Consider the following 16,365-nt stretch of genomic DNA (forward strand, 5'->3'; position numbering starts at 1 on the left):
TCTTATTTATTAAAAAAGTTTTGCAATCTTGTAAAACTTTTTTCATGATAAACCCAGCTTAACTGCAAAGTTTTGTGCTTGATTATTTTTAAATCAGAGCTTGAAATCATAATGCTTTATTTATTTTCCTATTTATCGAGCATAATACTTCTTAAAGGGAAATAAATGTTCACTCTTTTAAATAACAAAGTAATTGAAAAACATTTAAGAAAAAAGCAATGTTGATATGCTTGTTTAATAATGCTAGCGTAGTTCGCAAGGCCAACAGATTTTTTTAAAAGCTTATTTATGTGTAAGTGGCAATTTTCATAGCTCACAGAAATACTTATGAAATTCATAAACTTCAGAAACTCGCACATATAATTTTTAGAGTGGTATCGGATTCAAGAGACAAAATTTTATTTACCCTTTTTTGGTCGTATTAAATTCCTTCTTAGTACTTACTGTTCGGAATCTATTACTGTTCGGAGTTAATACTGTTCGGAATCTATTTTTTTAAAACGTAATAAGTAGGTTCTTTATCTACAGCCCGCAGTGGGCTTTGGCTTCCTGAACATTGTAGTTCCAATCCCTTCTATTCCTGACATAGGATTTCTAGTTTGCAATTTTCATGAAAGTGAAATATATTGTTACATTATCTAAGTGTAATAATAGTCAATAAAATTTTGAATTCTAATGTATAAAATTTTTATATCTCTTTAAAGTACGTAATTTTACATGGCAAAATGAAAATTTTGAGCTAAATCAGTTGAATGGTTTCTGAGAATCAAAATTTTAATATGCGATGCGTTTAATGGAATTTCTTAATTGAGTCCAAGCTTTGAACTGCTTTTATGGCCAAAATATTGGGACCACTGGCCAAACTATTGAGGTTATTCCCATGTATTTCGGGGGACAGAAATCCAAATTTGTTAAAAAAAATGAATGTTTAATCAGAGAAAGTACATTTTTGTATCTGATTTCGTATCTTAAAATATTGTCTGCCCTAAGTAATTAGCATATTTGGGGTCACTCCTTTAAACCACCAAACATGAGTCCTAGAACATGAAGATTCAATCATTAGATCAAAAGTTATTCAGGATGGTCCGTTTATTTTAGCTCACTGTACATCTAGGGTATTGCAGTAGTCGAGTTCTGTAACAATAGGGAAAAGCAGCCATTTGTCTGGTTCTTCAAGCAATTAAACGCTGGTTCCGTGTCATCATTTGACGCAAGGAAGAAAATTTTTCACAATTAAAGAAATAGAAGCGATATATAGCCCTAGTGATTTCTAAAACAAATCAACAGCAATCTTTCGACAGTATCAAGAGTGATTATATTGGAATGCGAAACAGGTCATTTGACACAACAGATCATTGGTGATGTTTAGTTGTGTATTATATAACATATTTTATAACATAATATGCAAATTGATATCTAAGTGCTCACTACATCATATATCTAAATCGGCAATGTATATATTTTCTACCATACTTAGAAAAGTTGCAAACTAAAACAGTGGGAAATTTTTTTTTCTGTTGGTTGAAACTTTTTAACAGATTTTAGATGCTTTCGTATAGCTGATTTAAATTCTATATTCGGTTTTTAGCTCCAAGCTACAGTTCTTCATTTTTTAAACTGACATTTTTAGTCAATTTTAAGTCGAAATGTATACGTTTAAAAACATTATATATAACATTGGTCACATAAATGTCTGTCCCACTTTTAGGGGAATTAGGGCACATCATCAGAATTAAAATTACATAGTAACCTATGACCGGACATGCCGACATAGGCGACTAGGGACACTTCCCTATTTCGAACTATATCTTCACGTGCTTCTGAATTCGTTATAAAAAGAAAACGCTCCAAGTCACTTAAAACGATCTTTCCAGGCAGAGGTTCTTATGAAATTTTAATTCTGGTGATGTGTCCTAACTCATATAAAACTTAGCTGCAATATTATGTCTGCTATATACAACATTTTTAAACTTGTACATTTCAACAAAAAAATTGATCTGAAAATGTCATCTGTAGCTTTAGGAGCAAAACTAACTTCAAACTTGAAATCCCAAATTTCGCATGATCAATGATTTGTATAAATGCTACAAAAAATTGTTCAGCAAGTATATTGTATATACTGGCCGAATTAAGCTAGTATATACAATAAGTATATAAAAGTGTGTCGGAAAAAGACAAGCAGAAAAATACTAATCGTGATTTTTTTTCTATTCTTTAGTTTTGTAAACATCAAAAGGTATTTTTTTGCATCATGCTCCATTATGCATCTTAAAGATTACATAACCTGTTTAACACTTTTGAATTTAAAAAAAGAATCGTATATTTTTAAGTACGAAGTACTTTGTGAAATTGAAAGATTTAATTGATTTTGTAAAAATGGAAAGGAAACTTACTTTCAAAAAGATTTCGGAAGCTTTCTTCTTCTTTGTACTATGATTCACCTATCAGTCAAAACATCCAATCATTTTTCGTTATACGAGACGATCGCATTTCAAGTTGTTACAATGATCTGTGATAAAGTATTATAACAAACAAGAAGGTTTTAAAGTAGACTAATGTTTTCTCATGTTTCCTTTTGTGTTCTAACACAAAGGGATCTCGTTGTTGTGGGCGAATTTACTTTGTTGATGTATTGAACAATAATGAAGCAAACATCAGAGAGATTTAATAATAGAATTTTTTTTTCCTTTCGTGAGCTATCTTTGCTAGTTCATGTGCTTATATTTTTAACTAACTGTGCATATTTTTTAGTTAGATTTCGAAAATTGCACTTGCTCAGTTATTACAGAACATACGTAGATAAACATGTGGAATGATAAGCGAGTGAAATCTTTGTTGCTGCTTTTCTTTTGCTTTTTCATACGTTTGTAAGCAATAAGAGAAACGGTACTACTTAATATTTCTATTATCAAGCAGAGGTTGAAGTACTTTAGATATGAATACTGTTAGTTTTATTTTTAAATTTTGATTTTTAGATGAAATGTTAACTTGCCGAGCTTTGAGCTCGTAATTCGACAATTTTGATAACTTATCGAAGCATTATCTTTTTTAAATGTATAGTTTTGTAAAAAATTTTAAATACGCATTGTTTGTTAATGATAAATGAACTTAACTTAATCAAGTGACGTAATCTTTGCATAAAAGTGTATCAAAAGAGCGATAAAGACCATTAAAACAATGAAAAAAAATCGATGTTTTCGTTAGAATTGTTATAAACTTGTTCATTTAAGTTCCTTCCAAGGGTTAATAGGGGGAAAATGTTATATTTTACCCTTAATTTTTTTGTTCCCTTTACGGGTTATTTCTATTTCGTGAAGTTCAGATTTTAATTTTGAAACTTAAATATAATGATTTGAATATTCTTTAGTCATACAGTTGAGTTTCAAAATAAAAATTTAACAACGAAAAATGAAAAAATAAAATCATAATATGAGGAACAAAAATAATATGCCCTTTGAAAATTCATTCAGTATATGCTGAAAAAAAGAATAGTTTAAAAATAAAAAAGTAACATTTTAACTAAACGTCATTAAATGCGCAAATTTCGAAATCATAAATTATTCCTGAATATCTTTTAATACATTCTTTTTATCTTTTGCAGGTCAAAGGCATGTATAATGGATCACCAGACATTATTATCTTTATGTCTGAACATCAAGTTCGTAGCTTCGAAGATAGCAATAAAATTTCAACAGTTGAAGACAATGTCACCTAATGTGAGACTTAAAACTGCAACAAGAAATTATTCTACTTCAAACCATGCAAGTCATGACACTTATTTGACTTTCAGAATCTTACGAAGGCAGCATTTACTTGATTAAGCATGGAAGATAATTATACGGCTATTTATTTCAACGCAAGTGGCATTTACAACGCTTTTTCCATTGACTATAATCTTTTTCGGCAATCTTTAAATGGAACCGAAGAACTAAATTTAACTTACCAGAATGACTCATATCCGTGGCCGAATGGGGGGGATGACTACGATGGAGAGTGGAATGGCTCTGAGTACCCTAGCGGGTATTCCCATCTCAGAATCATTTTGACGTCATTTTTTGTGACAGTCATCATGATTCTCATAGTGGTGGGAAATATGCTGGTATGCATTGCCATAGCCACTGAAAAAGCTCTTAAGACGGTCCAGAATTGGTTCATTGCCTCGTTAGCCGTATCTGACTTCCTTGTCGGCCTGATAGTAATGCCTTTCTCGCTGGCCAAAGAAGTTATGGGCTATTGGATCTTTGGGACAATTTGGTGTGAAATCCATTCCGCTCTCGATGTTTTCCTGTGCACGGCCTCTATTAACAGTCTCTGCCTTATAAGTTTGGACAGATATTGGTCAGTGACGCACGCAGTCGAGTATCTCAGGAAACGAACTCCTCGCCGGTCGATTGCCATGATTTGTGGTGTCTGGGTGCTATCGGCCATCATATCCTTGCCTCCGCTGGTCGGTTGGAAGAAGCCAGAAAAGCCTTCCAATTACCCGGAGTGCTTGCTGAGCGATGATGTTGGTTACGTGTTATACTCGGCGTTCGGTTCCTTTTATGTTCCCGCTTTCGTCATGGTATTTGTTTACTGTAAAATATTTGTAGCAGCCAGATCAAGAGCCAGGCGGCACTTAAAAAAGAAACAGAAAGCTGTGTCGTCCGTTGCGACAGAACTTACGAATGATCCCATTAGGGATAAATCTACGACAACGACCACGTGCACGAGCTTCAGTAATGCAAGTCCTCCAGATCGTTCAAAAGACTTTGAAACATTCTCTCCCATTCCTGAACTGCCAAAAATACCTGAGAGTAATGGAACCCGATCTGAAGTGGGTGTATCTCCAGTAGTTGTAGTTGAAGCGCCAGAAATAATCATCGAGAACTCTGCAGATGGGTGTTCTGATACGCAGGAAACGGAGAGTTTTCAAACACCTCAGATCAGGTTTCCTGATGCCGACGTACAGAGAGTAACTTTTAAGGAGGACATTCGATCAGAAACGAACAGCTTGTGCAAGTCTTCGTCGTCTAATATAGACAAGCAAGTTAGTGAATCGACCGAAAAGTGCCACCTTTTTGTTAAAGAAACTCAAGGAAGGAGAACATCTCTGCTCAAAGCTCCTAAATTTTTGAAATCTCCTTTTGGATCAACCCTCTCTCTAGCCGATCTGGGTAGATCCGAGGAGGATGTCAGTGATATGGGAGATGGGTCTAATACTTCAAAAAAGAAGAAAAAGAAAAAAAGAGGCAAAATGCCTCCTGAAGAAATTCCAAAAAGGCCACCTACTTCCGAAGCCGAAAGGCAAAAAAGAAGAATAGCAAAGGCGAAAGAAAGAAGAGCAACTCTCATACTAGGTCTCATTATGGCCTCATTCATATTAGCATGGTTACCATTTTTTGTATTGTATGTGCTAGAAGCGCTTTGCAAAGCATGTGACATTGGTCCGACAGGGTTTGCTGTAGCCTTTTGGTTAGGTTACTGTAACTCAGCTCTTAACCCAATTATTTACACAATTTTCAATCGGGACTTTCGTAAAGCATTTAGAAAAATACTTTTTAAGTAAGAATTTAGTCTCGTTTGTATATTACGTTTACATAAATCATCCAAGTCCATAAATATTGTGTTTCTCAGACTTTAAAAAGAGATGCAATATGGCATAAGGACAACATTAAGCCTTAGATTCTTTTTGTCTATTTCTGGCTGTGCACTACTCACTAGTATATGTTTGATCGCTAAAGAAGAAAACAATTACTTTTTGTTTCACTATTTATCTCATAATCACCTTTCATTAAATATTATGTGTGCTAGGCACACTTCGAAAATCTCGCTATCAAAAACAAATTTCTTCATCTCATTGTCAGTAAAATAATGAAAATAAATTAAAATAAATACTGTTATGAATTTTAATACTTAATATCTTGTCTTCCATTTCGCCAAAGACAAGAAAGTGCCTGGAGATATAAATAATTACTTTTGAAAAATATGGGAGATTTTAATTTGACACCAAAGTTTCTTAACGAAATTAATACTTAATAACACAAATTAATTTAAATATTCTGTCAAACTTTACACGATTGAGTTAAAAAATTTCACGTATAATTGAAAGAGGGTATAAATTTACTGATATGCTTCAATGATTGAAATTGGAACTTTCAGTATTGCCCCATATATTCTCTGACTACAAGGTTATTACTGGATGGTGATTTAAATGAATGTATTTTCTTAAAGAATTGTGTCTTGCAAGTTTAGTAGCAGAAATAAGTTGATCAAACCATTACACAAAATCCATTTGTCAGTATTTTACTATTGTGAGACAAAATCTGAAAAGGCAACATTTTGAAGTAATACTGACATTTTTCAAAGTGTATTAAAGTAGTAAGTTTTGATTGATTTCATAAAGTTCACGGAAGGTATTTGATATACGTATAAATAACAAAGTAAAATTAATATTTAAATTAATGCATTTAAAGTATTCATAATTGTCTCAATATATACCGCAGACTAAAAAATTTCTGAAAAAAAATTTTAAGCGTTGTTTTTTAAATTTAATGTAAAAAATAGGATCATTCTATTTTCAACACAAGATATTTATGCTTTAAAGAAATTATTTGGACTTTTAAAATCAAATATTTTATTACTTTCTAAATTTAAATAACAATTCTAAATTTATATGATAATTCGTATACAATTCTAATTTTTATATGACTGTCATGATATTTTTTTAATTATTAATATGCAGCACCAGGAAAAAAGTATTAAGATTCAATTATAATATTTTTATAAAGTCTTTGTGCAAAAATATGTAATAATGATTAAAGTAACACAATTTCCTCATATGTATCAGCACTACATAATGATATTAACATTTTGCAGTATCCGTTTTTATAAATTTAACATTTTATTTGAAAATTGTGTTATTTTTCCCTGTATTTATCAATTTAAATATACTTATATAGTTGAATGCATTTTAGATACAAACCTATTACTCTATCCTAATTCGCATCAATAATATTATTTGTTTATTTGTGACTGTGAAATAAATGTACTGTCGGAAACAAATATACAATTATAATTAACAATGTCAAGTATTTTTCATTTTACTGTAAAACAATTTCTTCTATTATAAATCTTTCAGAGTGTTTTTAATTAATTCTATTTTTATATTTAATTTATTTTATTTTATTTTATTATTTAATGTATGTAATTCTATTTTAATATTTATTGTATCGTTTATTTAATTATGTTTTAGGCATGTTAAAGAATTTTATTTATTAATTATTATTATGTGTATTAAAATACCTGATAAATGAAAAACTCATTGTATTTCGCTTAAATTATTCATGTTTTTGTAGATTATTAAAGAGGTTATTACGAACTTGCTCTCCGGTTACATAAAATTTTATAAATAGTTCTAAATATTTTTTACTTTTTCTTTAGCAGATTATTGGATACAGTTATTCACATGCTTTACTCTTTTAAAAAGAAATTTTTTTATTAGCAAAGCTTTTAAGACTTCGGAATGCTTTAAACAATAAAATTTAACAATTGATGCATAAAATTTTTTTTTCGCATTTAAAATAAAAAGTGCCTTTTTGCACTTTAATATTCAAGATTTATGAGATTACTTAAGTTACTTTAATTATTCTTAAATTACTTTAAAACTTGGAATATATAATTATTTTAAGATTTGAATTAGCAGTTACAATTTCTATTTACATGCATGAAAGTTTACGAAAACCTGTCAGTTTAGGACAAATTAAAATAAATAGGGGGTTTTAAGTTACCATGTAGTATAATGTAACTTAAACCAATGGTAAAGAATTTAATATTTGTCTTGTGTTAATTGGTTATGGGGTAAAAAAAAAATATTGAAATAAATATACTTATAATGGCTAAAATATTTGTTAGTAAAAGAATGGTGAAAGTATCTCTTATTTTACTTGATTAATTTATTTATTTTTTACAATTGTTATATCAGGTAATTAAGTAAAAGTAATAACCATACCCAAAAATTAAAGATGAAAAATATCATAAACAAACATAAGTAATACTTAAATTAGAATATTATGAAAAGCTATAAATCTAGGTAAGAACATTTACCAAGCCACTAAATTAGTGTTTAATATTTAACCCTTTGCTTACGGTATACCATGTTGTACCAACATAAGTGGTCCACACGTTGTACCACCCGTAAGTAAAAGGTTAAAATACACTTTAACTATTGTCAGATCAAAGAATATTTATGTTTTAAAAAGTAACAGAAGAAAAGTTAAATCAACAGAATGACAAAATTATTGGTATATTTTTAACATTTCCGTAAAATCAAAAATTATTCATTCTTCATAGGGTTACTTATCAAAGCGCCCATTTGTGTACTCACCTTCTTAATTTGATCCTTGAGTTAACAGAAGTCAGTTTGTTAAAAACACGTTGGTAGCTTTTGTTACCACATACAAGAAACAACAATGAATTTAAAAAAAGCAACATAAAAAAAAATTCAATTCCTACTCAGGTCAACAAAGAAAAAATTTATTTTAGTTACTTTTTATTAAATAATTAAAAAATTTTCAATCATATAAAGCTAAAATTAATTTATTAAATTTAATTGATGAATTAATATTTGAAAAAATTTTATTAACATCAAATGTCATTCGCTACAAGTTTAACAAAAATGCATTTGAAATTGAGTGTATGAGTAAAGATTATTTTATTAACGATTGAAAATTTAAAAAAGATATATAAATATATATAGGGAGAGTGTAAAATAATATTAGGAATTGAAAAAAAAAGGGGGCGTGGTATCAGACAACTCAGTATAAATTTGGCCCACACGTGCTACCACGTAATGCTCTTTATTGCATTTATCTGACACAGGGAATATAAAATAATTAAATATTTAAATGTGCGCAATAAAATATTTTTTTGTTCAAATAGAACCAAAAGTTAGAAACCACTTACAAGAAACAACAGTGAATTTAAAAATATAGACAAAACCAAAATGGAAAGATTGTCATTAAATTAAATAAATCATGGAAGGAATTATGCTTAAAAATAAGGGTATTGAGTTAAATAACTAAAAATTTTTAGTTTGTGAATTAAAGGTATGAAACGTATAAATTTGTACTTAAATATTCTCGATATTTAACGAGCAAAAAGTAGTCAAAGCTTCTTTGAAATGTTGTGTTTTTTCTGATGGTGGTGACTATTGAAATACCATTGCTAATACCTAATCTGTTGATTAGACACTAACAAATATTTATGCTTAGTAATTTAGAAATTATTAAACTTACTTTGATTTACAAATTATTAGAGAGAGCTATTTTTTTTTTTTTTTTTTTTTTTTTTGCTGTTTGAAGGATAAATTTTAGGTAGTTTTTCATTCTATATATTTTTTCCTTTGTTTAAAATGTTTTAAAAACATAATTTGCTTCTTAGCTTCTTGAAACTAAAAGTACCGTGGTGTTATACTTGTTATAATACTTTTTAAATCTCACTATAATAAAAACTTCTATTAAATGTCTCATGAATAACACTTAAATCATAAATATAGCAAGAGAATGTCATAACAAAATCTCATAATACAAGGAATTGAATTTTTACACTTTGTGTTATTTTAATGTTCTAAAAAAAGCTTGATTGGATATTGAACAAAACAATTAAACATTATTGTTTGGTTTACTAATTTATTCTCCATATATTTATTTCACTTTTAATTAGTTTTGTTTAGAAAGCACAATATTTTAATTACAGTGTTTCGCTTTGAAATAAATAGTTTAACAAATTGTTTTAATGAGTTAACATATTCAAAATTTTTACTCAAGCTTTGAAAATCATAACTGGATAAATTAAGAGCCAACAAATTTCTGAATTTGTAAATTATATTTATCAACTAAATGTAAATTTTAATTTCAAGGTACACATTTAAAAATCAAGATTCATTTTAAAATCAATAATGAGTATTTATTGATAATTTGTATTTTTCTTCTATACAGCAATGGTAAAATTTTCGTTCTTAAATTTCTTTTCAATATAGTAATATTCATCAATTTATCAGCATCGGAATTAAACAATTATCAACGTATAGTATAACTATACAACTATTTGACTGAAATTATAAAAATATACCGTAAAAATTAGACTATTGCATTTTGATTCCATTAATTTGATACATATCAAATTATAATAAAATCATAAGCCATACTTACTATATAAAATTGATATTTACTACAAATTTTTCAGGAGCAGTTTTCATTTTGATTTTGAATAGATTTGTTAGATATACCAAATAATCTGTGTAGTTTAACAAAAGAATGCAAATAAAGATAAATGAATTTAATACTGTTATGTAGGCATCTTACTGAGCAATTATTGTTGGCCAAACATTTGTTGAAAATATGTTACCATATGTTTGAAATTTTATAATGACAGATTGTACATTTATAGACTTTGGTATTTGTTAACACTTATATAAAATGTTTATATTGTACATTTGTATATTGCATTCATATTTTGTTTACATTCAAAACCTGAAAACAGGATACAAAGAATGTAAAATAAAGGATTCAAAACAGCATAATATCAATAACAGTATAAAATATGAATTTAAAGGCTTGAGGAGATTCTTTATGAAAATAATTAACTTTTTAATAGTTATTTATTGTAGAATAATTCATTTTACTGTTTCTTATGTTAATAGTTTTATTTTATAACTTATATACTCATATATTCAATATTTCTTCCAATATATGACTTATTTAAATAGCAAAAGCATTTAAGTTTTTGTGCATTTGAACATTTCAATATAGTTATTTGTCTGTTCCTAGTACATCTTTGTGAAGAAAGAAGAAAATTTGAATTAAATTGTTACCTCAAAATGAATTAATTTACTACTCCAAAGAAATAACTTAATTAATTATTTTTGTTTAAAAATTATAGTCTTATTTGCTCTAAACAGTATATTAATGGTTTTTGAAAAAAAATCTTATGAGTAAAGAATTTCTAAAACAAGAAGGACGGAAGATATTGTGCATTATTTTATTTATGAAAGTAACATTTATAAAAGTAAATATTATCCTAATTCTCGAAGCATAGTCACTTCAAATGTGTGAATTTAGTTAAACTATAAAATATATTATATTTAAACAAAACCATGACTTTAAAAATGCTAAAATTTTTGCAATATGGATTTGAATTTATTTCAATTGCACTACCAAAAAGGGGACAATATTACCTTCTGAATAGATGGCAATTTCTTAGAAATCCTTCAAGATATAAACATTTTACTTTGGGACACGCTTAATTATATTCTATTTGGAAAGGAATATATATATATATATATATATATATATATATATATATATATATATATATATATATATATATATATATATATCTTACTATATATATATATATATATATATATATATATATATATATATATATATATATATATATATATATATATATATATATATATACGTATATATATATTTTAAAGTTAATATTAATTGCATATTTAGATTTTACATAAGATCTATCGCTATGATTAATTATTTATCTAAAAGTTATGAAATTTAAAATTCCTCTTAAGAATAAAAATATTCTCCTAGTTATATTCTTGTGATAAAGAAAAATAATCTTATTAAAAAAGATGGGAAAGACCTTATAATTAGTTAAAATTTCAAAATATTACCTTTGCCCAAGAAGCAAGCATTAAAGAGATATGAAACTAAGGCAAAAATTTGTAAAAGTGTAAGAATTTAAAGCCTTCAGTTCGATTTCCAAACATTTCTGATGAATATTTACAAAACAATAGCTCTGAATTTACTACTTTAAGTTTTCTATACTCTGTATTTTAAACATATATACTAACTCAGTTTTTATCCGACACAGCTTCAGATAAATATCTTTTTTTCTTGCTTGTCAAAATAAATAAAAAAAATTCCTTCAAACATTTATTTATAATAAAATGCCTTTTAAAACAGAAACTAGATGAACCAAATTGACAGTTTTAGGGCAGACAAGAGCTAGTTGGCATTCTCATAATATCTACTTTAGAAAACTTAAATAGCTGCTACAGTAATCTGAGGATTCTTTATCATATGTTGTAGTTCTATGATGGGAACATTTCAAGTAAAAATGCTTCAAATATTCTGGTTTTCGCCAAGAAAGCTTTTACGATCACCTAAAAGTTTTGTTATCCTTCGAAATCTTACAGTCGCGTAGGAGTAAATTGGCATTCTAGCTAAAGAGCATGTTAGCGTTGGGCAAATTTTTTTTAAATGACAGTTTTCTTTAATACATTAATTAACAATTTCTTGTTCAAATTCTCTTGTTTTTTTCCAAGAATGCTTTTTTTCATTACCTAAAAATTTTGTGATTCTTTGAAATCCTAAAACATCTTCAAACCATTTGAACAGCTGAGATGAACAGAAAAAATTCTAACAAACTTATAACATTATATCCCCAATAAGCAAAAGTGGTTCTTTTCATGCGCTGATTTGTTTCAAAAAGCATTTACGTTACGATTAAGCAGCTGTTCTGGTGAAACAGTAGCAAAGGATCAAATTGGCATTTTAGCAAAAAAGCATTTTCTTTTTTTAAATAGATAATTTAAATTTTTATCGAGATTTTATTATACCTTTGCTAAAACTACAAATTAGGTCTCGCTCTTCTGGAAAATTCAAAATTATATTAAAACCTTTCCAACAGTTGAGGAATGCAAAGTTGCGGATAAAAATTTCACCTATTTGTTGAAAAGCTTCAAAAATTCATTTCTGGAATAGTGAGGAAGCAATTTTGGTGAAATACACATATTGGGGCACATTGGCATTCTAACTGAAGATAAATTTCTCACTGAGCATATTTAAATATTTTATTTGTAATTTTTTTCCTCTAGAATTTATTAAAAATTTACTTTTACAAATGAATAATTTCAATGTTTTGTAGATATATTAATAAAGTTTTGCTGAAATTGAATTTTTTTAAATGAAAATAATAATTTTCTGCTCACGAAAAATTATGGTTTTATAAAAGTTTCAGTAACCAAGAACCAGCACCTATTAAAGTATTTACAAGAAATAAATACAAAAATATAAGTTGCTAGCATTTTTATTCTACTTATTCTATTAAATCACTTTCTCACGCAAAGTGAGCAAAGAGTGAGTCTATTTACGCCCAATAATGGTTGAGCTGGTATAGTTGTAAAAGATTTTTTCTTTTGAATTTTGATTTTTTCTTTTTTGTGAATTCAGTATTAAATTTTAGATGTTTTTTTTTATTATTCTTATTAATTTGAAGTCAAGCGGTTTAACTAATTTAAATATTTATAAATGTCGTTATTATAAACCGAAAATTACAAATAATGAAAATAATGCCAACTAGGTCATCTCTCTCTTATTACTTTTCCAGAGATAAATACCGTTATAATGCATAAACGCTGTAAGAAAATTAAAATATTACAAAATTATTGTTCTATTATTTAGAAAATTTTATTTATCTCTACAAATTTGTTTAATTTGAAAACAGCATATTTTTATGGTTGCTTAAATGTATATTTTATTTTCCTTATTGTTTTTCCTTATCCTAATTGTTTTTTTTCATGAATGTGAAGCTTAACAGCAATAATTACTGCATTTCTCTCACTCGTTTAGCTGAAATTTTAATTTTCGCTGATTGCTTGATTTTAACTTCATCAAGTGCAATGTAAAGATATTCTTACACCAATATTTTGCAAATAAAGTTTTTGAATACAGTGTGTAAATTGTGATGTGAATGCTGAATCCATGTACAATTTAGCACACTTACGTGGAAACTATGTTAGATTTATGTGCGTATGTGTGAATGACGGTAATTACAAATGAAGCATTATGTACCCTTAAACTTTGGCTGGTGTAACTTTCATGTGTGAAGTAGTTTACAATTGTTACAAATTGAAACAACAATTCAATAAAAATACTATCAATGTGTTGTTGATTATTTGGAAGAATTTTTTGAATAATAAAAAAAAAATTATAAATTTAATTTCCATATTATTAAAATACAATTACAATAATAATTAAAATGATACAAACTTAAAAGCCTATACTCATTGACTTCAAAATAAAATATTTATGTAATTAATTTTTTGCTTTTAGCTCAATTGCTAATAATATTTCGCAACTGAGCATTTAGCAAATTATTCCAAAATCGAACAAATCAAGTTCAAATATATTACTTTTTTAAAACATGTTCTTAATAATATTTGTAACATGCTGATGTTTAAAAGCATTTATATATTTAAATGCAAGAAAAAATGATTAATTAAAATAGCAAAATTATTTTTTTAAAATTGGAAATTTGTATTTCTCTGTAACGTAGATAAAATTTGCGATATCGGAAGTATGAATAGAATCTTTACAATAGTGACTACAGATTATTATAGAGATTCTAACCATTAAAATTAAAAAAAGACCATAATTTGCATTTTTTTAAATAAACATACTTGATTAAAATATATTAAACAATAATGTAAAAGATTTTTGCTGCTTTAAAAACCGGCAAAATTATTTAATTTACAAAAATCGTTGTGAACTCAACGTGGATTATCATGACAATTATAACCATTTGATATTAAAATCAAGTCATTTTATATTCATTTATTCCTTCCATCTATAAAATTAGATTTGAACATGTACTATGATACTTTTTGTCAAAAAAAGGTTAGAATTTCTGGCTATATTGCACAAATATAATACAGTAAGTTCTTCAAACAGCAATTGAAATTTTAAGTAAACTAGAATTTTCATCATTTATTCCATTGAATGAAGTCAAATCAAAACTTAGGTTATAATAGTTTTTGAACAAAACCGTAATATATCTCTTTAGATAGTTCAAAATTAAATCTAAAATGGTGACGGTAAATCGAATGCAACGGATAATAAAGTACTATATAATAAGCATTTGTGATCTAAAAAGTGTGTAAAACAATTACTGCTGTAATTCAGGCTTCAGACCTGCGAAAGATATAACTGTTAAATTTAGATTTTCACCAAAATATTTCTTGGAACACTAATCAAAATAAATGAGTTGTTGTTAATGTTGTCAAGAACAGTTTCAACCTATTTTTAAAACTAATCAGAGAAACGTATAAATAGAAAACTCTATGAATGGCATCATGACTATAAATGAAGCTTTTTGAAAATTAGAAACAAACCCAAAAATACATTCATACGTCGTATTATTATTTCTAGAAACGCAGAAAAAAATTGCTTCCTGTTTTGCCATTACACCGCCGTTCGTAAACTTCAAAAATAATAATTTATTTGGAGCGACAGAGAACAAACTAAATAAAGGCTTTCAGCGTGTACCTCTTTCGCATTAAAAACAGTCCAAATGAAAGCTAATTAAGTATAAATGCGTTTCGTGACTATACCAGTAAAAATTATTCTCTCACAAAGACCTTCGAAATGAAGAATAAAAGAATATTTTCAGCCCTCTCCTTTGTTGCTTTGCACGATAACTAGTTTAATTTATCCACTGTGCTACTGATTTCGAATGAATTAGAAAGAGTATAACTTATCTTTTTATCCGTTCCCACCCCTTCTAAGCATATCTGGTAATCATATCTTTAAAATACGGTACCACATTCTCAAGATAGGCTAGGATACTTTTAATAGTCTGCGAATTATTTAAAGAGAAAGTATAGAATTTTGTTTCCCCAACCTTTCACAAAGTTTGAATTCCATTCAAACATTCATCATAACTTTTAATTTAACGTCTGAATTCTTTACTGTTGTAAATGGAATGAGTCATTTTTCTAAAGAGAGGAATAGAAATAAAAATTGATTAGTCTGTTCCTCTATTGATCAGTGCTGTTTTAAAGTACATATTGACTCAGTTAATCATGGTAGGACAGTGATTCTCAACCTGTGGGGCGCGCCCCCCTAGGGGGGCGCGAGCACACTAGAGGGGTGGCGCAAGAATATTCAAGAGAAAATAATATTTAAAAAAATTGATTAACTACATGAAAGGAAAACGCACATACGCATAGAAAACAAAATACATTTCGATATATATAAGAACTTATTAAAGTGAAACAACCTATTGAATCAAAACTTAAGGTAGGGAGCCAAAAATGGCTTTGCTTTGAGGATTTTTCCTAATTTTCTGGTTAAGTCTGTGTGGCTGAAAATTTTTTTGTAACATCTTACACCTATCTCTAATATATATCACGTATACTTTTAATTGTAAAATAAAATTTCATTTATTTTATAGTACAATTTCAAAATTGTAGCTTCTGCGCCTAAGGTTTCCCACAGGTTCCAAAGGTGAGCCATATATTGAAATCACTTGTTCACTTACTCAAATTATCCTTAGAAAAAACATTTGGACTGGCAAACG

The 16,365-nt window shown here is 27.8% G+C and overlaps 1 protein-coding gene across 2 annotated transcripts in view; it reads left to right on the forward strand.

Moving 5' to 3' along the window:
* LOC107444693 (alpha-2Db adrenergic receptor-like) overlaps positions 1–5,913 on the forward strand; it is a 192,585-nt gene extending 186,672 nt beyond the window's left edge. For both annotated transcript variants that reach the window (XM_016058909.4, XM_071178697.2), the window contains exon 3: positions 3,602–5,913. In XM_016058909.4, coding sequence (XP_015914395.1) covers positions 3,824–5,548 — 1,725 coding nt within the window. In that variant the 5' untranslated portion in view covers positions 3,602–3,823 and the 3' untranslated portion in view covers positions 5,549–5,913. The remainder of the gene's footprint in view (positions 1–3,601) is intronic.
* The last annotated feature ends 10,452 nt before the right edge of the window (positions 5,914–16,365 follow it).

Source organism: Parasteatoda tepidariorum, chromosome 3 (genome assembly GCF_982258835.1).
Source record: "Parasteatoda tepidariorum strain Cologne lab strain chromosome 3, Ptep-v5.0, whole genome shotgun sequence".
Classification (NCBI taxonomy): domain Eukaryota; kingdom Metazoa; phylum Arthropoda; class Arachnida; order Araneae; family Theridiidae; genus Parasteatoda; species Parasteatoda tepidariorum.